The 25,846-nt window shown below is 43.4% G+C and overlaps 1 protein-coding gene across 1 annotated transcript in view; it reads right to left on the bottom strand.

Moving 5' to 3' along the window:
* Positions 1–25,269, bottom strand: part of LOC105182164 (homeobox protein unc-4) — a 34,337-nt gene extending 9,068 nt beyond the window's left edge. The window contains exons 1-2 of the mRNA XM_011139387.2: positions 23,793–25,269; positions 328–500 (exon numbers count right to left, since the gene is read on the bottom strand). Coding sequence (XP_011137689.1) covers positions 328–500; positions 23,793–24,165 — 546 coding nt within the window. The 5' untranslated portion in view covers positions 24,166–25,269. The remainder of the gene's footprint in view (positions 1–327; positions 501–23,792) is intronic.
* Positions 25,270–25,846: the final 577 nt, after the last annotated feature.

Below are 25,846 nucleotides of genomic sequence, written 5' to 3'. Positions count from 1 at the left end.
TTTGAATTTCGCGAGGAGCCAAATTGGCTGCTTCGCTCTTTCTAGTGTTAAATATACCTTGGTGGTATTAAAATAATTTAGGACTCGGAATCCCTTGAGGTGTCATGAGTAGTCATCGCGAGGAATGAAGTTTGTTTTTTAATTTGCGTCCAGTGTCCCTGCTTGCCCGCGGCTACACTACATCGTAAGCTCAGAGCCTATTCACGTGTCATCCTTCTTATTTTGACTTCTGTTATCTGCCATTCAGCGAATGTATACGGTTTCGAATGCGTTTAGCGTGAGTGTATTATATCGCGGAAACAAATAACAATGGAAAAAGTAACTCACCGCCACGCGGCTCTCTTTTAATTCGAGCCTCACAGCCAGAGCTTCTCGCATAAAGACGTCGGGATAATGACTCGACAAGAAGGCCCGCTCCAATTCTTCCAACTGCCAACTGTTGAAGTTGGTTCTGCTTCTTCGCCTCTTGTTGCCACCTTCGTCTGACTCTCCGTCGCAGCCTGAAATAAAAGAAGACGTACGTTCAGAAGAAAAACAGCAACTAGCGCAAGTTTGTTTCTTCCTTTTATTTACAATAGCACAAGAATTGTGTAAATTTGACGGGTGGACCAGAGAGAAAAAGTCCCGCCTGCTTTACTGCGAAATTTTCTATTTCTTAAATAACCATAGATAAAAGCTCGATATCTCAAGATACAACAAATAATATAACGGACGCCTCTCGCGTGCGCGATCGCGCAAAAATCAAACATAAAGATAAGCTAACACGATGTAAAATAATAAGAAGTCCAAGAAGTCACGTCCAATTCCTATAATTCGAGAAAGTTAAACGTTTCAGGCAGCCAAGATCGAAGGATCTTACAGCACTGTAAGACTCTACCAGCGCGAAAATCAAGACATTCTGCCGGGGAGCTTCGGAGATCGCAGGTTCGACGCTTCCAGGATCGAAGATCTTCGCTTCTAACACACCCAATAACGGAAGAGGCAAATATTCGAGTAAATGGTAACGGCGACACAGCGACGAACAACACCCGCAATTACTTAATTGGCGCTCGCTATTGTTGCCGCGCGATGGGTTCGCACATAAGTGCATGTCTCGCAACGAAAACAAATACAACAGTTACGTTAACCGGCGGAGCAATAACGCGGCCCGTTGTCGTAACGGCCGACGCGCGCATTCCGATAATGAAGTTAACCATGTAGTAAAGTGTGCATTCCTCCTCAATCTTTTCCTCCGATCGAGCAGCTGCACTGGCGTTCGCTTTCAGCCTCGCCACTTTGCCGATGTAAATCGATGAGTTCGCGCGCGCGCGCGCATTTTACAAGTCGATCGCTCCTTTTATTCGTTGTAGTGTCAAGCCGAGCGTGACGCGAGTAACGGAGAGATTATGGCAGCAATAATCATTGTTGGACATAATCGACATTGTTAGACAACATAATTTCCTCGAGTCGTACGGATGTAATTTCGTCTACCTTCGCTCTCGATATTTCAGAGCCCGTCACCGCAGAATTCGAGTTTGCGCTCGTTAACAAATTCCGTCGATGCTAATTCAACGAAAGTAATTCTTCGAGGTTTTTCTCACAGATTAGACAATTCGAAATTTTTATTTACTTTTATTTTTTGTTCCCCACAAATTTTTATATCAATTATCTCGCAAGAAACTCAAGTTTTATTTCTCTCAATAGCTTCGCGAGTCCTTCGAGATCCTCCGTCACGATTCTCTCAAGGCTTGTCCCGTGTATTTTTCAAGATAACTTTATCGTTTCTCATTACCGTTAATTATTGAAAAAGAGTTACTATTATGTGACCAACATTCTCCCTCTTTTTGTTTTAAGTTTGGTGATCGATCGGGGAATTGTTGCATCCATCCAGGGCGTCGAAACGTTATAATTTACGGCGGCCTATCTGGCGCGTGATCGATATCGATATCGAATTAAGTACTGTATACTTTCGACGGGAATTATTATGTTCGTGCGGCACGAAAATGGAGGCCGGCGTCGATGGCGGACGATCGCGAATTTATCTTAATTTTGCGCCATTTGTAACCGTGGTGCAAGGTAAACATTTCATCGTCGAGCCTCGAGTGAATTGAACCTTTATAAAGTGACTTTAAACACGTAATCTAATATGACAAAGAAATTATATCGACATTAAAATATACACTAGCGATTGAAACAACGATTCGAAAGGATTAGCAATTTCAAACCGTGTGAAGGTTCCGAGCGACGCTGCGACAAGAGAATCAATGAGTAGAAGAATAAAGTTTCATGCGCACGAATGCGTTAAACAATATTTTTCGCCGCAAGAGAGAAGGTTTCGAACGATGCCGCCAATATTGCGCAAAATCCCCTCGGTATTGATTAAAATGGCGTCGACTCGGGCTGGCGTACGAAGAGCAATAACCGCGCGAGATTCGTGGCGAAAGCCTCGTACCGAAAATCGCTTCCCATCTTATCTGAGCGGACGCGAGAGATAAGGCGCGCATCGAGTCGGCAGGGCGTCCCGACATATTGAATAAACATGGAATTTCAGTGATTTTACGAGGACAATCCGCTATCCCCGACGGTATCTCCGGCGGGGATCGGCGGATCCACGATCGCTTTGCTGCGCGCATATGCATGCTAATGGCTGGAATTGAATAAAAGATCGGGAATTATGATTGACCGAGTAATACAGGAACCCTCGGGTTATCTCGGATCGCGCGGAACAAGCCTAGATGGGAGTCTTCGACCGCGGTCGCGGCCGCCGCGATTTTGCCTCACGGGGAATCCCGAGCTACAACATTCCCGTTCATTGTACTTGCGTCAGCGATGTATAAGTTTCTCTGCACGATTTCGGAATTTATTTACGAATCGCAACGACGTCGCATTACTGATAGGTAAAACTTAACCGGCCGCGGGAGAGAGAAACTTGACGCGAAACTCGAACCTACCGTCGGTGAGTTTAGCGCGAAGCGTTGCGTCACGCTGATAAAGTATTTACGCTTAATCACACGTGATTTCTGACTACGCGATCTGTCGATCATCTCCGTCACAAGTATTCCGTATCTAACGTTACGTATTATTAATTCAATTTTTATTTTCTATTTCGCTGCGCGTGCTAGCAAGAATTTCTTTTTATCTTTCGATGTTTCCTCAGAACGCAACAATTTGCGGACCTTCATGAATGTGCGAGCTGATGATTGCGTTCAGTGCGAGATAACACTGCATCACGCTTCATATTCGATGCTAAGCGCGCCATCACGATGCAAACACAAAATTAAGAAGGATGTTTGGAATTACAAATTTTAAAGGCAAAAATTTCATAGCCTGAGTTGACATGGGTTTATGAGGGTATAAAAATTGCATCAATAAAACGATTCATTATGAACACTGGGAGATTGCTCCTCTTTCCTCCGAAAATTACGTTCTCGCGAAACGAGAAATATCACGTGCAGCATCATCACGTGTGTCACATATACAGACGTGTGTCAAGTTAAAAATATTATAAAACGGTAGACATCGCGCGCGCGCGCGCGCGCGCGCACGAATTAAGAAGCAGGAAAGTTATTCACATCGCGGTTTTGCGATGTAGATTATTTTGATCAGCTTTCAAAGAGCCAGCCAATTAAGATTTACCGATGGCAGGTAGACACTGTTTGCGGATCGGCTCGAGATCGTCGTTGAAATGGCCAAGGGCAATGAAAAATCGCGGGGTTGGGTATTAATCAGCGTAATTAGATGCTATTTATCCGCGGGCCGTCTCGTTCGCTCCGCGTCTCACTCATTATTGATAATCTATAATCCGTAATAAGCGCTCTCTTGCCATAGTGGCAGGTTGAAGGATTGTCGCGAGCGATAATACCTTTATCGTGTCAATGCCGGCCGATTCGCCGCACTCACTTACGCCAAATTTCATAATCGAATAAGCGACGGTAATTAATAATTTCGAGCATATACAACGAAAGTACAGCAGACGATTTTTGCAATTAAAGTATTTACGCGCCGAATATTGATACTGCAAGATTGAAGCTAATTATACCGAATTATGAAATAAGCCGTTGGGAAAATCATGCAATTTGCAATTTGATTTCACTATTTATACCTAACCAAATTTACATCAATTTATTAACTTATTAACTTGTAATATTTTTATGATTTATTTACAGAAATATTTGAGAGTGAGAGAGATAGAGAGCGGGGAGGGGGGGGGGAAGAGAGAAAGACAGAAGTCAGAGCTTTTTGATTGCCAATAAAACCATAAAGTAACATTTTTAATTACGAAGATTTCTTCCGTATCGTGTTGCTTGTCGAAAAAAAAAAAAAAATTGATAAAAACGAGAAAAAACGTAACCCGATCGCAGAGAGGGTCCGTTGCGGAGTTGAAGCGTGTCGCGGTCATATCACGAAATTAGTCGACTCATTATAATCATGTCAGGTTCATTATGCACCGAGTGCGTTACGCCGGGAGACAGCCGCTTCCCTCGTTAGGAGGAAACGCAATTCCGCTGCGAGGCGAATGCAACGAAAATAGATTAAGACGACGGATCCGCGATCAAACCGGACGTGAAAATTGTTTAACTCGTTCCCTCATAAATTATTTAGCGCGCCGCTCACTATCATCTATCAAGTTTGATAGGTGCGCCTGATAATAACCCCCGCGTCTAGCTGGTCGAGACTGCGGTCGGCTTCGAGAGTGTGTATGTGCAACCATGTAAATACATCTCAACCGAATCGCGCGAATATTATGAGCAAAAGAAACCTCGTCGGTTACTCATTCGATTCGAGCCGCGCGAGGTCAGTTTACTACACTCGCCATGCGATGAAAAACCGAATAACGAAGGTCACATTAAACAATAACGAGAGGTTACGAAAAAAGGTTTTGTGTGAAACACATATTGCATGTGTGTATTTCATATGAATTATAAAGACAAGTCTTTACTTGTAGGAATTGACAACGAACCCTTTTTGCGTGCTTTTCTTTTATGTACGGGCAACTGATGGATTTGTATTCTTTCGTTCTGATAATCTCAAATTCAAATATGTAGATTAAAAAGAAAATAATTTTATAAAAAACAATAGTAATTTCATCCCTCATATCAATTGATTTGAGATGTCGAGGATTTTTGCGCTCGACACGCGTACGTTCCGCACGACAGTCTTTCATTATCGATCGCAATAAATTCTCTAACGACAGCGTTCAGCTTCTGAGCGCTATTTCGTAAATGACACACATTTCCTTAAACATGACTCTTGTCTGCGATTTCAATGATAATGATCCAATTAGCGGCCGTTTTCTCAGGCGTTCCACTCTGATTGCGCCGCGGTCTATCCGTTCTTTTACTTTCAGTGTCACGATCTTGATACTTTTTAAAATGCGTTTTTAATACCCGGCTGAGGAACTAATAAGGCGTTTAACGACTTACCACGCCAGCGATTTATACCGTGTGTAATTAAGCTGATACTTCAAATTGAAATATGCACCATGGAATTCTTCTTTCAGAAGATTTTCTCCCCAACAGTTCGAGGAAGATAATAATTTCTGGATTTTGGATAATTTTTGGAAAATATTTTTGGATACTTTTTCCTCCGAAGAACACCAATCACTCTCGTGCGAATGTCCGGATAATTTATCAAATAATCAATACTTGAATAATACCTGAAAGTTTCGAATATCTAAACGATATTTAAATACTCGGATATTGATCAAACTTTCTATTAATATGACTTTCGATGGCTTCAAAAATACTAATTATCAAATTTATTAATTCTCTTTAAATTCAATGTCCCAAAAAGATATTTCTTTTCATGCAGAGCCAGCGGCAATTAAATCAATTCTGAAATCGATTTCGGAAATTTTAGTTTTAGGTAGACATAACGTTGGTAGACCTTAAAAACTAACCTAGGTACGTTCCATAATTGATCAGCTGGGTCAATTATCAAGATGATAAGTAATAAAAAATCTACTCGTTCCTCTATCTAATATTACAAAATTAATAACTAAAGCCACGGTTGTAAGCAAAAATAATACATTATAAATAGTATATATGAACGTCCAAGCGTCATCAGCTGATCAATTACGGAACGTATCTAAGTTAGTTTAAGGCCTGCCAACCTTATAATTAAAACCAAAGTTTCCAAAACCGATTCGGAGCAGACCTGTTATCGGGACCTGTTATCGGGGTAGATTAATTTCCACCAGCTTTTGGGCTAGGATTGACAAATTTCCTTCTCGCGCGATCACCAACACGATCAAAGACAAGGAGCAAAGACAAAGGAAAAGAAAAAAATCATCTAGACTGACTGACGACGATCCCGCGCGAAATTCGACACTGTCTAAGGCGCAATCAATTACCTTTGAACGGGGATGTTTTTATGAACGATCGCACGCCGATGTGCGCGATCGCTCGCAGCTGTATGTGTTTAATACGCATCGACGTGGCACGTTTTTAGCGTGGTATAATCGCATGATGATACGTTACTGGCCTCTAACGACGCACGCGACCATTCGTGGCAATTCTCCTTTATGCAGACGTCTTACTCGCCGGGAAAACGAGCGAGGCAACCTCACGGAAGAGAAAAGGAATGTGTGTGTATGTGCCATTGGGCTGATCCTTCATCGGATCTGTGCGAAGGGAATTGACTTCTAGCCTAGATCTAGAAGTAACGAAATAGAGCTACGTGGCGTGATACTAGACTTCATACGTCTCTTCATGGTGAAAGGATGACCCCATGTTGAGGACTCGGATAGGAATGAAAACATTTCAGGGGCAGGTATATATTAATCTGGTTAGAATTTGTGCTCGATGTCGTTCATTTAACAACGTGAAAGACACAGTCGTGTATCGTTTGGAAACAGCATATCATATAAATATATGATAATAAGGTGATATTTTGTACTCAAAATTATTTTCCCAAAATATTTCAGCGTTACGTTAGTATTTATTTATACTCTGACAGAGGCGTTTTCTACCGCAGCGATAGCCCGAGTATCGATCGGCTTTCGCGAAATAATCTCGGTTTCGTCTATACCATGAATTTCGCGATTTGAAGATAACAGTCGACCGGATATTACGCACGGCACGAGTCGTCAGCCGAATTCTCCGCATGCGACAGCAAATCCTAGCTACTACCCGACAATTCGAACAAGGATTGGCTCGAAAGTCAAGAGATAAATCGATAAGGGAAGCGGGAGAGAGAACAATCGCACTTCAAGAGGGTTGAGCAAGTTGAAAGCTTATCCGTGATATGATAGCCTGACGACAATTAAATAAATAAATAAAAAAGTAATAAGTGCATTGACAAAAATTCTTACATACGCATATATCTTTCTCATATCATCAGGATTTTCATTAAAATATCCCGGTCTGTTTACCACCGTGTTGTGTTGCAATTGCTTGCTTACATACACAGCATTTCGTAAAATTCGTATCACTGAAACAATATCGGTGAATCGAAAGCCGAGATCAGCAATCGAAGGCAATCTAAATATACGGAGCGGCAGTTTCTGAGAAATGAATGAGGTCCTTCGAGAATATAAACGCATCGCTTCAGGAAGACCGACATCTCCGGTATGATTCTCCCAAGCGCGCAGGCCGCGGCGACCGATCCTTCGTGGTCTTCCTTGGTCTCCCTTGGTTCTTCCTCGATCCTTCTCGACCTCGCAGGAACTCGCAGACCAAGCGAGGCGAGACGAGCAACTCGTCAGCGTGGAAGCAAAGTGCGGGATGGCGTGCAGCCCTAAGGCGTTTAATAAGGCCTCGCCTTTTCTTACCTTACACGCGTATGCGTATGCACGCCCGAAATAACGTGCAATTAAATTGAAATTACACCCGGGTCGTCCCGGCGAACACTTTCGCGTATTATGTGCCATTGTGGCCTTGTCGCGGCGCGAACAGCCGGCGATTCGCGTGCGTAGAGTAAGCCATCGCATGGCGCTGCAAGGTCAAAGACATGCGACAGTTAACACACCGCTTTTCGGCGCAGCACAGTGCGAGTGAATTGCGCACTTCTGACTCCCCAAATAGAATGTTGTCCAGACGATCGCGGATAAAGGCGACTTTCTAAATACGTAGGCGCCGTGGACGATCGGCGTCTATCCATTGGTCGTCTCTTTGCATATTTCAATTAATCTTGATACGCTTCGCGGTTGACGTGAATCGAAGACATTTTCGGCGAAAGAGAGCGCCGACCACGGCCGACTCTTTCGCCACGCATCGCAATTGCGCAAGGTGTGCGTTATAAAGTGACTTTCGTACACGGCATTTATACGACGGATGCAATTCAGAAGTGAATTCGAGTTTCGTAATCACCGGCTTGGTGAGCGTCGCCGGACCGCTTCCAGGACGCAAGCCCCCATTTAGAGGGTAGTCTCTTGTTAAGTGAGAGTCAACGACGTCATTAGCGTTAGGAACGACATCCTGGCACCCTGGAGACCGCCGCCTCCTACGGCGGCAAGCGATACCAGTTTCTAGACGAGCAGGAGCTTACCGACGTCGCCCAGGAGAGCTCATTTTGGGCCAGTCGAACTTTACGCTCATATTTTATTCTCCAACATCAACTGTCACACGCATACACACACGTGTCCGATGTGACAAAACGATTTCGACTCGTTCGTTCCTCCTGAAAACGAATACTTCAATTTTTATTTGTTTACAGATTATTGTGATGAGTCGTTTGTACCGAATGTACCTGCGAGGTCCCTTGAGGCACGCTCGATAAGAGTATGAATTCGATTCAAGATCGATTAGATCGCGTTAGGACCGATCGGACGTTTCACAGTCTTCCGCAGCCGGGAGGGTTGAAGGAACGACCCTGGGAAAAGGGGGTTAATAAAGTAATTTAGTTCGGTGCGCGAGAGAGTGTGATAAAGGACACGATCAGCGGAATGAGAGAGAAAGAGAGGAGGAGAGAGAACAAGATTATTAAGCTGTAAGGCGTTAACTGGCATAAGGCGTCGGTAGGTGGATACGTTGCTTGCGTGCCAGACTGACTGCATTTGCATCTAGACGCCATCAATCCTCCTGACGCCCGGTTACATTCCCCTCTGAGCACCCTCCCCCCACCCGCCGAGACGGCGATAGGGGAAGAAGGTTTTGACTTGCTCCAAGAGCGACTACTGAGATCATATCTGGCTCGTGAGGCGCGAAATGAAGATCCACCGAATATACGAAATACACGGAAAAGCACCTTCCGAAAGACAGAGTCATCGCTCTCAAAGGTTGCACACTGCTCTGGTCTGGAATCACTTTCCTAAGGGGTTAGCGCTGAGCAGAGAGCGCTGACAGCATGAGCTGGCTTTTGTTTTCTTTTTTTTATCTTTTTGTTTTCTTTTTTTTTTCGTTTTTCTACTATTGGATGAATCACGGAAAGTTCCTTCGGAACTTGCCGTTTATTTCTGCTGGAAATTCCAAGTTGGGGATTCTAAGAGGCTTTTTGCCCAACCCAACAGATACGTCAAATCCAGTGCTCAATACTTGGTGCTGTACACACCAAATACGGCAATTGGCGTTTAACACTGTCATATCCGAGCACCTGGATAACGAACAGTGAGTACTCGTACTTGACGTAATATTGATACTACTAATGCTGAGTGCGCTGCGTTCGCCGTAACGAGTCGCTCGAATTCGCCTGGAAGGCGATTGATGATTAACACACACACAGAGCGTTCGGTTCATTAACGGACGTTGCAATTACGCGTATATTAATGCTCGGAGAGAGTTAAGATATCAAAGCTCGTTTATATCCGCCGAAGGTTCGCCGGGTTCGCCCGGTGATTGCGCCACGTGACCGGTGCGAGAGCCGAATTAATTAGGTGAAATTATATCTCGGCCAGTCGATATGACCGCGCGTTTGTCGAACTAAGAAACTCGTTCCTCGGTGTACAAGTGCACAGTTTCGCGCTGGCAGACGGCCTCGGGATTCGACGGTCTCAGGACGCGGAAAGTTTCGCCAAGTAAGTCCCCGGTAAGTTATTCGCATTCTGTGAAAATTCCCGTTGGATTCGTGGAATTGGCGTGCGCGACTAAGAAGAATTAGGGTAAATACAATGTAGATAAGAACGTAATGGAAAATAAAGTACAGTTCGAGAAGATTCGTTGCTGGAAACGGCGGCGTATTTTATCAGATACGGCAGAAAATTTCGGGAAACTTTCCTTCCTTTGTGTAATTTTGATAATGAGGCTTGCGTACGATACTACTTCTGTCTTGCTTGGATAAGTAAGTAACTTACATCGAAGCGGACATCAAGCGATAAAATTTATCCGATAGCCTCGGCTTTCTAATTTTTCAACAAACATTCATGGAACGAAACGTGTCGTATCTTTTGGATTTGCCTTAAGTCGCGTAGACTCCTCACTTGATTGCAGCACGATGTGATTATCCGCGCGTTACTGCTGCAACGAATCTGAGATATTAAGTTCGTTTTGCACATTTATGCAAATGACCTCCTTAATTACGCGATGACCGCAGCGAGGGCCTCATTAAGACGAGATGGTGCCCCGGGGGCGAACCCGAAAAGGATCAAGCAATAGAAACGTGCTCGACGGCGACGATGCTACCGCTACCGTTATGCAACGCGTATTTAATTACGTGCGTGATCAAATATAATTAACGTAGCGGTAAATTAAGGAGAATGATGCCCGCCGCGACTACGTATGTCGACGTCTCCATTTTCAGCCGCGTCAACCACTGTGGGATTAGCGTCTGGGATTACTGTCCTTGCAGATCGCGCCCGCTTTGATCCCATCTCGCGCGTCCCCGCGTCAGCGGATCGTCCAGATCCTTCAGATATTTACGTTCTTGAATGCTTATGGCTCACAGAACCACAAACCGCAAACCGGATCACCGATACGCAGCACACACAATGTGCTCCGCCGCTCGACGAATCCGCAACATAATCGGGGAACGTACCGCGGCGAGAGCGCGCAAACACGAAGAAAAGGACGGAGGAGAGAAGGTGGTGGTCGGAGGGAAGAGGAGGCCGTCGAACGAGCTACAAGCCACGTAAAGGGTCTTCGCATAATACGGGTAGCTGGCGTATCGGCCGGCCGATAAGGAGGTTTTCTGATACGATCTACAACCAGGCCGGTTAATTATATATTAATACCTTCGCGTGCGATCTCCCCTCCCTCCCCCCCCGCCCTGCTTGGCCACGTATAACCGGCATCAAGAGGCTGAGGAGGGCCTGGTTGGCTGACTGGTTACTTGGCTGGAAAGTGACGATCGGAAGGGTCGCCGCCGCAATCCTAGGGGCTTTATGGACTTTCTTAACACGTTGCTAGCCCGGCTGATTTCCAGCGAATGTTATCGGTGGCTCAACGGAATTTCGAGCTCGCTTATAGGAAATACGGTAAACAAGCGCTGTTTCCGAAGCGCGTGATTCTCATCCAATTTCATTGCTTTCCCATTGGCCCCGTACCCTGTTAATTCGACAAACGCAATCAGTTCAACCTTGCGCGTAACGTGAATTAATGAGTCGCGTTGGCATTCGTGCGGTTGCTGGAAATTTGATTAGCGAGAGAGTTCACGGATACCATTCGAATACCGGGATACTAATCAATGTAAGCGAATCTTTGGAACTAAAAACTGGGTACAAAACTAATTGGGTACAAAACAATTTGTCACTTTCTATTATTTTCGGCATCACCTCGTTGTTGTTTAACTTGTTATATATATTAACCGTATGGCAACTTAACTTAATTTAACTTTAAAATTAACTTAACTTTAAAATTAACTTGGCAATATTCAGTTCACTCTAATTTGCAAGATTCGATTTCTAAATATCTGGGAAGTATTCGAAAGATTCGGACAGCGTTCGATTGTTCAGGTAGTCGGCAATCAATACCATTAGTCAATATTGTAACACCAGCCTACTGTGGCGATTAACGCGATATATTTTTGCGAGACAAAGGCAATTATCACGGAAATGTGTGAGCAGATTGCGTCGACGATATTGCGTACGAAGGATGGAGATACTTCGCGCTCTGAACGTGAAGTTATGCGAAGTTACGTAAAGTACTTAGTGAAGTATCCACAACCATACTCGAGCACAATTCGAGCAAAGTTGCCTGAAATGTTTGATCTCTAAGGTTATCGGGTGCGTTGTTATTAATTTGCGGCTAGTTAGCTGCTCGATCTCACACGTGAGATTGAATAATAAAACCACGAGCGTTCCGCCTGTGATAGCGCTTTTTCAAGATGTCGAAAAACTCGGAATTGCGATGGCTAACGGTACTGGAACACGCGCGCATACGTGTGGCGACAAGTGGGAAATATATGGCCGTGTGGCTCGCGTATCTCTTAATTCCCGGTAAATACTGGGAATTTAACCAGCCGGTAATAAATACCCGCATTTAAATCCCACGCGTCCACGAGTCCTGAACTTGTTCCTGCGGCGCGAGAGGTAATTGCGAGTTTATGTGTTTATTTCGCGACGGTTTCTTTTTTATTGGCGCCCCGCGCTCGCGAACTTAATTACCCGTCGTGTTTATTTAACGTGTCAATTAGAAAAAATTATACAGGGCTGAAAAAATACCGCGCGACTCTCCCCGGCAGTTCTTCAAAACTGAAATTGCCGCGGATCCTGCTTGGCGTTCTCGACGAGAAGGAAATCCGAAGTTCACGCGGAAGGAAAAACGTAGATGTGTCGGCCGAAGAAAGTGCGGATGTAGGGTGGGAAACTTTCGGTGCGCCACACGTTTGCATTTAATTGTCCCGATCCGTAAATAAATTATTAACAGAAGCAACGCATTCGGCGGCAACTTATTCTGATTATTAACGTAACGCGAGCACGCGGAAGGTCAATATTGCATAATTCCGCGTGTGCATTACGGGCATTCTCGCGCGGCCGATCGCGTTTGGCTTAAAAAGGAGAAATTGCGTGCCAGACTTGGCGTTGGCTTACACCACCCTCTCACCACCCTAATTACTAACCACGGGTTGTTACCCCATGGCGTGTCATTTGCCCGGCGATATTATATCTCCGTCGTCGCGTGAGATCTCGACCGGTGGATACGAGTCGATTGTTTTAAACGACCGATCGGCACCGTATATTATCTGTCGCGAATGATAAAACCCGTCGGCCTCTTTCGGCATCCGAAAACAATAATCATTGTGCGTATCGTATCTTTATTTACGTTCAGTTATTGTACATGTCTTGGGTAATTTGACTCTTTCATGACTACAACGCTACTCAACAACTTGGTGGGATTTTTATTAAATTTTGACATTTTTACTCAAAACTTTTTAATTAATTAATTTTAATTTAAAGTTTAATTAATATTCAGCGATATTTAAATTAAGTATTTTTTGAAAACTGATGCCGACATAAACGCTTAAAAATAAAAAATATATACATGTATATGTTTAAAAGAAATATATATATGTTCAAAAAATATATAAGTGCTCAAAAGTAAATATATATATATATATATATAAATTAAAATAAAATTAAATACATATATATAGATTAAATAAAAAGTAAAAAAATATGTAATATATATTTAATAATATATATATATATAGAAATATATATAATAAAATTTAACAAAGTATACAGTAGTGATGACATTTGTAAAACACGTTGTTGTTTTATACCCGATTATATTTTTACACGGTTATGTGCAAAAATTAAATTAATATTCTTATTTCAATATGATGAATGCTTGGAGACTGGTGGAAATAAATATATCGCCATTTCAATTGGAGATCGCACTAAGTAGATCTTGCCGCAGAACAACGCTTCGGAAGCACCGAATCGCGATCCTTTTCACGCGATGGAACGGCTCGGGGACTTACGATTATCACTTACGACGTGTTACAGGCCGTCATTAATTCCGACGGCGGACGGTAGCGAGTAATAGAATGTAGCGAGCTGCTGAAAATGTTAATTTTCACGAGGCTCACGCGGAGTGTACGCTCGTAAAAACGCGGATTTATCACGGCCCGTCGATTAATCGGATGCAAACGGCAGCCCTGCGGTTGTATTATCCGACGCAGACGTAGGCGTGCCTCGCGCGATAAATTCGAATTCGCCAAAGGGTATTTTTTACACCGTCCTGCATGCTCGTTTTCCTAATTGAGAACGAAAATTTTCGATTTTGCAAACTGCCAAATTCCAAAATTGGAAATATTTCATCGAACGCGTCCTGAAAGTCGTTACTTGTAACGACATGTATTATTAGAGAGTAACGAAATACCAGTTTCAAATTAGTCCTTTGAGTGTGGAGCTAAATACGTTTAGCAACAACTCAGAGATGATGAAAAAAAAAACAAAAGTCAAAAGTAGCTCTCTCACCAAAGTAGGGGAAGTAATATTATCTGACGTCAACAACGCGAGAGAAAGACCGTGTGAAACATAAACAGTTGCTCTAAGAAATAAAGATAAGAAATCAATACCTTTGTAAATGCCGGACAATTCCTAGCGACTGTCTTTGCTGAACACGTACATCTATCTTTAGGCCTCAGCGACGGCCTCCATTGAATGTAATATAAAACAAGATGTAACAAAAAGATTGGGAACAAATGAAATAGTGCATTTATCAGTAAAAAGTAAAAGGTTTTTCTACATAAAGTTGTCCTTTACGAGCCTTCGTTTCCAAGATGCAGGATTTTTAAGTTAAAAAGAAAGTTTTTATTTAATAAACTTTGAACAAGGGAAGACATTGCAACGAAATTTCATGTGTGGCTTAAGTCGATGAAGGTCTACTAAACATAAAAAAATTAACTTCCCATCTCAACTGATGGCGTAGATATAGGGAGTTACATTTTTTATGTTTAATAAACCCCCATCAACTTAAGCTACAGACAAAATTTCGTTTATATAAGAAATCTATATAAACTTATATTCATTATATATAAGAAAAACTTTTCACTGATGAATATGCTGTTTCATTTGGTCCCAACCATTTGGTTGTACCCTGCATATGCATTTGCATTCCCCAAAAAAGTTAATATACGAAAATGATAGTCGCTTGAAGTCGGCTATTATTCACCGTATACATATATTGATAAGTGTAATATTTGTTTAGAGAGAGAGAGTAGCAATAGAGCAACAAAAGCAAGTAGGTCCATCACTAAGGACTCAAATCAAACGTAAACTTCCAATGATTGTTTGAGGGTTATTTGACCGTAAAGAGTTAACCGCTGCAATTGTTGTTGTTTTCTTGCGCTCCGAATTCGATTTTGGAAATTTTGGTGTTAGTTATAAGGCTAGTCTGTTAAACTAATTTAGATACGTTTAGATATTTGGATTAATCAGCTGATCATGTTTGGATATATTCATAGCTATATGCTATTTCTGTTTACAAGCTTTAGCTATAATTTTATAATATTACATAGAGAAATTAGGAATAGATTTTTTAATACTTATCATCTTGGTTATAGAATCTCCCAATTGTAAAGTCGATCGTACGAATCAGCTGATCAATTATGGAACACTAAGTTAGTTTTAAGCTTGTCAAACTTATAAGTAAAACTAAAGTTTCCAAAACTGATTTCGAAATGCACCTTTTGCTGTTCGAGTAGATATAAGCAGTACTTTTGTGTTTGCGTTTTGGGATCACCGATACTTTGACTAGAAATACCTTGGCATAAATTCTCAAAGGAATCTTCCTTCTATAATTTATTCTTGGCTATTTCAACAATTTACATACCTCATTTATTCACGTAAGCTTTCTGATTTATAAATAAACTCACATTAAATGGCTTCTCTTTCTCCCTCTCTCTCTCTCTGTGTGTGTGTGTGTGTGTGTGTAATCAGAATGAGAGATCAGGTAATCGATTAAAAAGGAGATATTTTATCAAATCAATTAGAAAAAAAGATATCCTGTCAAATAATAATTAGATACTACTCCCTATAAATAATAAATCAGATTCTTGATATTCTTTCCCAAAGAGAGGCTGTCAAATTTTATCTTGTTCAACCTGTTTTATCTTGCCGGATGTATAATAAGATTCTGTGACATGAGGATTCATATCAAATATCCCGTCAGTGTCACTAAATTATCTCAGACATTAAACAGTCAGCGTGAGTAAATTTGTGTTATATCGTGCTACTTAATTTCCGTTTCTCTCCAGTATGGCGTTTCACTTCACAAATCATTCGGCTGTTTATGCCCCACGGACGAAGACGTTAAGAGTCATGTAGCGTCATCAGGAGGGATTAATTCCAAAGAAAGACAAGATCGCCAAGAGGTGGAGAGAGCATTGTGGCCGGCGCGGAACGCGCGGGTTTGAAATAATTCTCAATGATATCGTTGACGCACTACGCTGCGCCGCGCCGCGTCCGCCGACGTTCATTCATTTTTATCGCTGCGGGTCGCCGCGATGAAAAATCTCTGTCGGCTGATAAATATACTCCCCTTCCCTCATAATTATGCAGGATCTCGTGAGTGCCGTGATTTATGACGGACTATCCGCCTAGCCGCTGCGAAAATTTGGGAACTCAAGGAAATCCCTCGAATTTATACACCTGTCCGACGTGATATCAAGAAATATGCTCGCGCCACCCGAACGATTTCGTCGCTTAGCACGGCGATAATTGAAACATCCAAATCTGCTGAACAATGTAAAAGTTATTTGAAAAATGACGGCGCGAATTTGTGGGAAGAATTTTTGCACGGAATTATCGGATCGTTTCCATCCAATCTGCACACCTCTGAGAAATCTCCTATCTTCTTCCTGGGCCACCCCGTATATAAAGGATTAAAGGCGTTTCATATATACCCGAAATAAGAACTGCATCTATGTGAACCGGAGTTTTGCCAGTTTACGGACGGGCGAGATCGCGTTTACAAGACATTAGCCAGACAGGCGAGGGGGGAGCGACAGGGGGTTGCAACGTCGCGAAGTTGGCGAAGGAACTCAGAAAGTAATAAAAGGAAGATTCTTATCGTCAAAGACAATTAGCGGGGCATATAAATACGACGTATTTATAGTCTGTCAGCCGTATCTTCCCACTATGTACGTCCACACTACCCCGCCATATCTCCACTTACCCTCCATCATAACTCAAACTATTTAATTAATATTTTTTCTCCTCCCACCCTCTTTCTCCCCCTCACCTCCCTCCCTCTCTCTCTCTCTCTCTCTCTCTCTCTCTCTCTCTCTCTCTCTTTCTTTGATCACTGGGAGAACCGATGATAAGAAATCTTGCGGATGAGGCGCTTCGCACACGTCCAACCGATTGGTGGGCTTACGGTCACGTGATCCCTCGTGAACGTTGCCAAAGATATTTCGCGAGGACTCGAATGCGTGGGTGCTCAATCTCCCGATGATGTCTCATTGTTTCCTCGAACGGGGGGGAAAAGGGCTGACGAAATTCTGGGAGAGACACCGTCTCCATTGTCCGTTCTCGTACGTTTTCGCGAGGACCAAACGGGAATCGATCGCGGAGCCATGCGAGATGGCTCCGGCATTTCGACGCGATGCCCGGCGGCCGAAGGACGAGGACGATTCAATTTGTCGGTCGCGCCGCGCCGCGCCGCGCCGCACCGCGCGAATATTTCTGGGGGCCCGTGGCGAGATTCACGGCACGCAAGCCACGCTCGAAAATTAGCTCGTGACCGAGCGCTGGTAGTTCGGGCCGTAGAACGCGGCCAAGAGTGCTGGCAAGCGCGGCAGCGCGGGCAGGGGAGGGGAGGGGCACGAGGGAGGATGGAGCAGGGGAAAGAAAGAGAGGAGTTTTGAAAAGGGACTAACGACCGGCAGTTAACGGCGGCTCTGAAATTGCCGGTTGCCCGGCGCGGCGCATCTTCCACGGCCGACCCGGGGCCGGCAGAATTATTAAACTGTAGTTTAGTTTAAATTAAGTTATTACCCCGAGCCGTGCGCGTTTTGCCGGCCTGTCCGTTTTCTCCGCGACCGTACCGCGACGATACCGCATGAGCTTTCCCGCCGTGCTCTATGCGTTACCACGAACTTCGGAAGTCCAAAGACTCGGGGAATCACCGGCAATTTGCGCACCCGCGATTTCGAGCGCTCCCTTGTGCGATAATATCTTTGTTAATATCTCGCGGCTGCGTTACCGTCGGAATTACTGTTACAATAATTTCTAATATAATGAGCCTCCGCGCGCGTGTATATTTAAATTGCAATTTCGTCACCATCGCTGAAGATTCCGCTGTTTCTTTTTACTTTTCTTTTTTTTTTTAGTTTATACGCTCGGTTGTGGATGCGGCGATAATTCCACATGTTAAATTAATTCTATGTAGCGACGTGAAAGCAATCATATTATCAATAATTCAAACGAATGAAACCGAACCTGTTGTTTTCTATACAATTCCGCGCGAAGTGAACCATTATCGCGACTAACAAGCGGCTGCGCTAATGACGCGCATTTGTCGCTTGATACAATCGCGCTGGACAAATCGCTCGCCGTTCGTATTTATTTAGCTGAACAGAGAGAGTTTCGAGCGCAGAAGGCATCTGATCCGTAATTTTTAGCTGCTGAGTTAATTATCACGTGATGCGAGGACACGCGCGTTAAATTAGCTTTGTTATTATAATCAGGCGTTTCTATAGCGGCGTATTCGCATCGCCCGAAATTGGCGATAAATATCCGATTCCGCGTAGTAGTAGTTCTAATCAATCTGACGTCTCATTATTCGCGAGCAAACTCACATGCCGTTGTCTCAACGACAATTGCAACGCCGCGCGACAATGTCTCTCTCGATAATTCACAAGTTTATTACTCTGGAAAAATAGACTCGAAAAATAGAATGGATACCGAAGAGATACTTCACCTCAAGAATCTCGTTTGTCTTGTCATGCTGAGTTTGGCAATTTGGGTTGATAATTTTATGCGAAATTATATTTTACTGAAATATATCATTGTTTCACAATCATTGTAATTTTACAGGATTTTTGTAGCACAGGCAAAAGCGGAGAGGTAATCAATTATCCCATGTGACCGTTTATGAGTGTGAAATATCGTCTAATCGTTCCAATAATTTTTCTAATAATTTCTTTCGTTCTCTATGCAAACATACTTTGCTTAAAAAAGCGAGGGATAAATGAGAGAGCTAGTAAGAGTCAAATCGCTATTGAACATTCAAACTTGGCGACTTGGCTCTTACAATTTCTAGAATAATAATATGCTAATACATCCCGCATAAAGTTGCACGTCGCTGTCATCTCATTACCGCAACGGTCGTAATGTTCTGTCATTATTTACGCAAATGATTCCATCAGTCTCTATAATCAGCTGTTGCTCTACGCGATCGCAGCTCGTCTCGTTAACAATTGTAAAGTCAACTATGTGATTTTCGCTTTTTCAAATTGTGCTCACATTCGCGCAAAACAGATTCATCAGAGAGAAAGCATGTAAATACAAAGATGCATTCATTCATTTTCTTCCTCGGCGGTACGAAATGGGGGATAAAAAACGGAAAATCAGAGGGATCTGCTCGTAATGATATTTGTATTTGTCAACGCGCCTTTGTATTTTGCTTGTCGACACACACCGCGCGCGTGTGCTTATAAACATAACGGTATACTTAAAACTAGAATTTTACTACCATTTACCAGCTTATCCCGTGGTCGTAGTATTAAAGAGCGGTGAGTCTTGCGAAGACTCGCCTCGTACCTAGGAATTTTCTCACTTTTGTCTTGTATCACGTCGCAGAGTTCGTCTTTATTATGTTATCGGTTATTACATTAAATAACACAGCGACAGCGCTTTATAGATTGTAGTCAATGGCGGCTTACGAAGGGTTAATGCTAAGGCTTATATTACCCGCCTGAGCCAACACTCCTCGCGGGTTATTTCTTCATCGTTGCGGAAAGGAAAGCGAGGAGTATCTTCGCGAGAAACACCGCGCGGCGAGTCCAGGCGGTTCCGCGCTAAAATGTTATCTTCAAACTTCCTCGTCCCGCGGCCAATTAAACTATTTCTCACTCCTTCTTATCCTCGCCTTCTCATCCCCGCCCCCCTTCGCTCTCTCCGTTTCACCCTTTTTCCTTCGCTTTCTGCCGAGACCCTTTTTTGTCAATCGCCTTAATGCCTGCTCGTTCCGTCTAATCGTGAAATAATGACAGGATGCTACGATAACGCGATTGCTTACCAAAGAAACCCGACTCGTTCGGTCTTCCGTGTACATCTCCTCTCTGCACCTCTCCGAGTGCGTCGCGTTTCTTTCGGAGGTGGACACAGTTATTTTTTGCTCGTTGCAATCGAAGAGGTGGCTTGCGATCTGCAGCCGAGCGAGGGTGCAAGTCTGCCGCCTTTGAATAATCCTCCTTGAAATTCGTCACTGGGAAACAATTATTTCGAATCTTCTACTGATATTACCAAAATAATATGCTGCGAAAGTCACACACATACGTATATATACAGAGTGTCCGGGATTTTTTGGAAATGAAAAATTGTACAGATTAATCAGATGGAACTGAGAAGAAAAGTCATGTACCATTTTGCAAAAGTCGCAATAGTTATGAAGTTATTGATGATTGAAAATGACCGCAGCATGTAGAGGCTCTTTCAATCGATAACTTGAAAATTTGCATACTTATTTGCAAAATGGTAAAAGATTTGGTAAATATGCGGAATAACAGAGACCACCCTTCCACGGTCTTGATGACATACATTATAGAACTAACCCTCCTTTTTTGTTTCCTTTTGTTCAGTGTGATCTAATCTACAATTATATGACGACTATTGTGTCTAATGATAGATATGAGTGATATTGAACTTTGGACCCTGAATCTTGAACCTGTCGCTAAACAGTCGCGATTATTTTCAATCATTAACAACTTAATAACTATTGCAATTTTTGCAAAATGGTACTTAACTTTTCTTCTCAGTTTGATCTTATTAATCTTCACAATTTTTCGTTTCTAAAAGATCCCGGACACCCTGTATATCCAATATTCGGCGGAAGCAGCCAAATTGGGTTAGTCTGTCGGCTCTACAATGGTCTTTGCGTTATCGAAGGGTCTTATCAGGATTACAAATTACATGAACTACAAGTTTACACCATATAATTGTATACAAACTCTCTATTGAGCTGTATAAGCTATTTTTAATGATTCTTCCAGAGAAAAAGAGCTGCAATGAGGACAATTCGGAGTTTAAAGTAACAATTCAATTATTATCTAAAATTCCACCATAAGGAGTGGATATCGGGATTATATACTTTGTTATGCTAAAGTTGGCAGCTTCAGGCACTGGTAACACTGGCGTTCTCATGTGAGGTTATGTAACACTGGAGCATGTCATAAATGTTTTGTGCAACTTTATTGGGTTCTTGGGGTACCAGTAAGTTAATTATCCCGTGTATCTATTTATTTAGGTGAGTATGGAAATGATCCATTCATTTTAGGGTTAACGGCGGCATTGCAGAGTGCGAATTGTAGTTCATGAATATTTCACTTTGCTTTGAGCGCTCGCCATCAAGAACCCACGGGTTATAATGTTTATGCGCTGTTCGTTCATTCAGTCCGTAGACTATAAAGTACAGCTGTCCATTTTAGATGCATGTTATGCAACGTGATCTACGTGCGATTGACTTGTATGAAAAGTACGTGTTCGTGCGAGCTGCGTTGCGGCGTACGACGAAAATTTTGTGATAGAATTGGACTCGTTCGCAAGAAGGTAAGAAGGAAGGATGCTTCACACCTGGCACGCATTGTAGAATTTCCGTGAAAGAAACAATGGACACTCTCACATTCGGATACCGACATATGTTTGATTTCTTATAACAGTATCCTTATCGGGATTAATGCGAGGAACGACACGCTTTAATTCAGCCGAGGCCAGCCTCACCGTCTGAATCTTAATTCACGGCTGTGAGATTGCGCGGCATGGCGGCTTTGTGAACCTCTGGGAGCCGCCGCGAGCGCCGACGGGACGCGATTTCGCGGCGACGCTAAGCGCTGGCTTAACGATCGTGCTAACGTTGAAAAAGTTTAACGATCGTGTAAAGGCATACGCACGCGAATCCGCGAGCATTCCGCTGCCGAGCTAATTATGTAAACGGGAGTCTCGCAGAATAAGAGGGGGGAGAGAGAGAGAGAGAGAGAGAGAGAGAGAGAGAGAGAGAAGGAAGGGAAGGAGAGGGAGAGAGAGGAAGAGAAAGAAAGAGAGAGTGAGAGAGATCACATGGTGGGGGCGTATCGTTGGATGATATTAATTGGCATAAAGTCGCAACGCACCGTGAACGATTAATTAAGAATCGGTGTAATTAATTGTCGGCCTATATAGAGAATACAATGCATTCCTTTGAGAGGGATGCGACTCGCCCTGAAGCGGAACACAGTAGACAATTTCAGTTCCTCGTATTGCATTTACGATTTGCTGCTTCTTATCGAACGGCAAATTCCTTTTGTTTGTCTCCTTTAGAGCCGATTCTTTAAAACAGAAGCCAGATGCTTTAATGAATTGTTGCGAAACAAATACCACAGGAATTGGAAATTTAGGTGTTTACGACTGATAAAATTTAATTGTGTTTACTTCAAGAATTTTTCGAAGAATCCTTGAAGTGTCCGGATACTGTGATCAATGTTGACATCTCACAATATTTTGCCCATAAAACTATTTTTCATAACGTTAGATAAGAGCTCTCACACAAGTACCGAGATAGCCAGTGACGTTTGCGTGCTCGACCGGTGTTTACGAGCGAAATATTCTTCCTCGGCGTGGATATCATTATATAATTATAAAGAATCTAAACGCAGGGTATTTTTGCAAAGCCGACGAAACCGCTAAATGTCATCCAACGCGATATGCCATTGGAAAAAAAATCTAAAGTTATTGAATAAAAACGGCAACGCGATGAGACGTTTCTGCGACTTGAACAAGCAAGAACTGTAATTCGCCCAACACTAAACTGGTGTAAAGATAGAAAAATCCGTAAATCATTCCAGATCTTCAAATTAGATGTTTACAAAACTATGAATGTTACTTGAAGTTCAGCCGTACGTCCAATACAAAAAACGTCCAATAAAAAGTTTTGTTAGATTTCATTTTTGAACTTTCGTTATTTCATTATTCGCGATAGATTTAGACTTTCGTCAGGGCGAGGCCTGCGATTTATGCAAATCTGCGGTATCGCGCGATACATTTGCAGCGGCGGAAACAATCGGAAGCCGAAGGCAGGCGAATTAAGTGGCGCTCCCTTTGAGGCATAAACAAGTGTTAGGGACGTGAATGAGATCACGTAAAAAACAGATTTCCACCCTCGGTAACGCGGACGTTCTCGCGCACGAAATACGATTTCAGTCGAGCAGCCGCCGGGAAGGGCGGGAAAATGGGATAGGGACTAACGTCGTAAGCGATCCCAGGGGTTCGTCAGGAACGATCTTATGATTGACCGTGTTACGCCACTCCCTGAAGACCATTTTTCAAAAGCTATTTCGGAATGGCTGCTGCAATCAACGAGTTCCAACGCGCAATTACAGGAAATGCCTTATCTCAGCAGTGTACTAAAGTATTATTAATCATTGAGACGGAAGATTTGTCATTCATATCAATTCATTTATATCAATATCTTAATCATAAACTCGTAGCAGAAAAATTTCTAAATGGCAAAAGAACACGTGTCTTTCTCACCGTTTCGTACGAGTGCGGTAAGCCCAAACAAATACAGAGTCTAGAACCTGTCTAAAAGATTTCTTAAAAATACCTGATAAATTAAGATGTTTCATCAGACATGTTTGTATTATTTTAGAAAGATCTTCAATCGACACTTTTGACGAAGGTATGTCACGATTTAATGTTAATCGCATTTACTTTCAAAAGAAAGGTTAATTTACGGCGAATACAACAACTCTAATCACACATTTCAACATTGTGCAGTCCGCAAATATTATTTACTTACCCTTCTTTTCGTCATCTTCCTCTCCATGATCAGCGGCATGATGCAGATGATGCGCAGTGGGATGATGTCCGGCGATCGCCGGTACTAGAGAATGATTGCTCAGTGCCGGGTGCGGGTGATGCGGGTGATGATGACTGAGGAATCTAACAGCAGCGGCAGCGGCCTGATGCTGGGCCTGCATACTTTGCTGGACTTGACTTTGCACCTGCCCCAGAACCGGGTGATGCGGCGGCCATCCTGTCAGATGGAATGGAAACACGGGCGTCGTCCTTTGAAACAATCTGGTCGGGGCCAACAGGGATCCTCCGGAGGCGCTGGAGCCGCTGCCAGGAGGCAGCGGAAAGGACAGACCGCCTCCGGGCTCCAACACCATGTTCGGTACCAACTCGCCGGTACTTTTCTCTCCGTTGGAGAGCGATCAGTCCTCTTGCATCAATTTGTGAGATCAACAAAACCCGATCACCAAGGAAGAAAGAGATCACTTTATCGACGATATGCTGGAATCATGTGGTGTTTGTCGACAGTGACGAGGTGTTGGAAGAAGTTTATGGCGTCGTTGGACGTCTCGGATCAACGCACAGTGTTTATATCTTCCATTTTGTTTGCTGGAGCACGATCACTAAATAACGCACTCCATGGATCATCACTGACAATAAGCTACTACTTATTCATGGAGATAATTGGGGCGTCTGTGGAAGTTTTGGCCTTGCTGCTTTGAACTAACATCTATATCTTCCGTCTGAAATCTTCTGAATGATAACACCAATCCATTTCAGTCGTTGATCTCTTTGCATTAGCTTACAAGTCAAACATATTCCGAGACTGTTTCTTTTTTTTTACGATCATGGTCTACATATTCGCCTTATCGTTGAACATTTCCAAAATCTATAGACCAATCTCACGGCCCAGAATGCAAGCAACTGTGTTTCACATATTTTGCAAATTTTACAACGCAAATTGCTTATCGAGAAGGGCTTGTGTGATATTTCGCTAGCCGTCGGACAGTTTCACGCCGTCCCCACGACCTTTACAAAATCTGTCTAGATGAGTTCAATTGATATTGCAAATCAGACCACGGTATGCTGATCATATGTACACGATCAACAATTCATGATGTCAATTTCACTGGTATGGGCAAAGATAATTAGTCCGTTCCCAGAAATCGTTGATCAGAGCTGGGGATGACCTTCATTGATAACAACTTCCCCAAAAGTTTTTCACAATACCCAACCTGATGTCACTAAAGGTCCCACGGTTCACGGGAGTAAGGAATTCTCGACGCAGCCCGGAAAGAGCATGTCTGTGATGTCGAATCACTGAACTGCACGCGTTCACGACACTTTCTCGGCCGTTGTCACGTAACCGGAAACTTCCGGCTCCTCGGCCTGTGGGTTCGTGCGCGTGACAGTCGGGTCTCCGAGAGTTCCTTGATGGCAAGGACCTGCTAGTATCAGAACCACGACGGCACGAGCCAACGGCACAGCACTATCTGCCCGGAGACTCGAGTCAACGACTCCCCTCTGTCCACGAAACTGAAACTGGTATCAAGACCCGCCCATAGACTTCCGATTGGCTGAGCGCGCGGCGGGCTCGCGGGTGATGCGGAATTTTAAGCCAATGTACTCGCAGGAATTACACGGCTGGCTACGCCCACCGGACGCTTTTTTCGTTCTGGAATTGAATCGACGCCTGGCTGTGGCATTTGGTGGGGGCGAATCAATTGGTGGCTGCCTTGAAACAGGCCGCAAGATGGCTCCTCCCTTCCCACAGCCACTGCGAGACACCCTTCGCCGATCTCATCGGTCGAGGCACTCGAATTCGATCCGAGTCGGGTTCGTTGTAATGGACAGGCAAAGTATATATCAGTGAGTCATGTGGTTGTTTATTGCCCCAGCATTGTTGTCCCGCCCGTTTTGTCCATTCTCCTTCTCTTCTCTCTTTTTCAAATGAAGGCTTCCCAAATTTGAGCTTTTGGCCCATAAATGCGGTAATCTGCTAAATCCGGTTTGTCCAATTTAAAGATTGCGTTTGTTATCAACACCGCTTGGGCATTC

The sequence above is a fragment of the Harpegnathos saltator genome, unplaced genomic scaffold (genome assembly GCF_003227715.2).
Source record: "Harpegnathos saltator strain DR-91 unplaced genomic scaffold, Hsal_v8.6 scaffold51, whole genome shotgun sequence".
In the NCBI taxonomy this organism is placed as follows: domain Eukaryota; kingdom Metazoa; phylum Arthropoda; class Insecta; order Hymenoptera; family Formicidae; genus Harpegnathos; species Harpegnathos saltator.
This window is presented reverse-complemented; position numbering and strand designations above follow the sequence as displayed.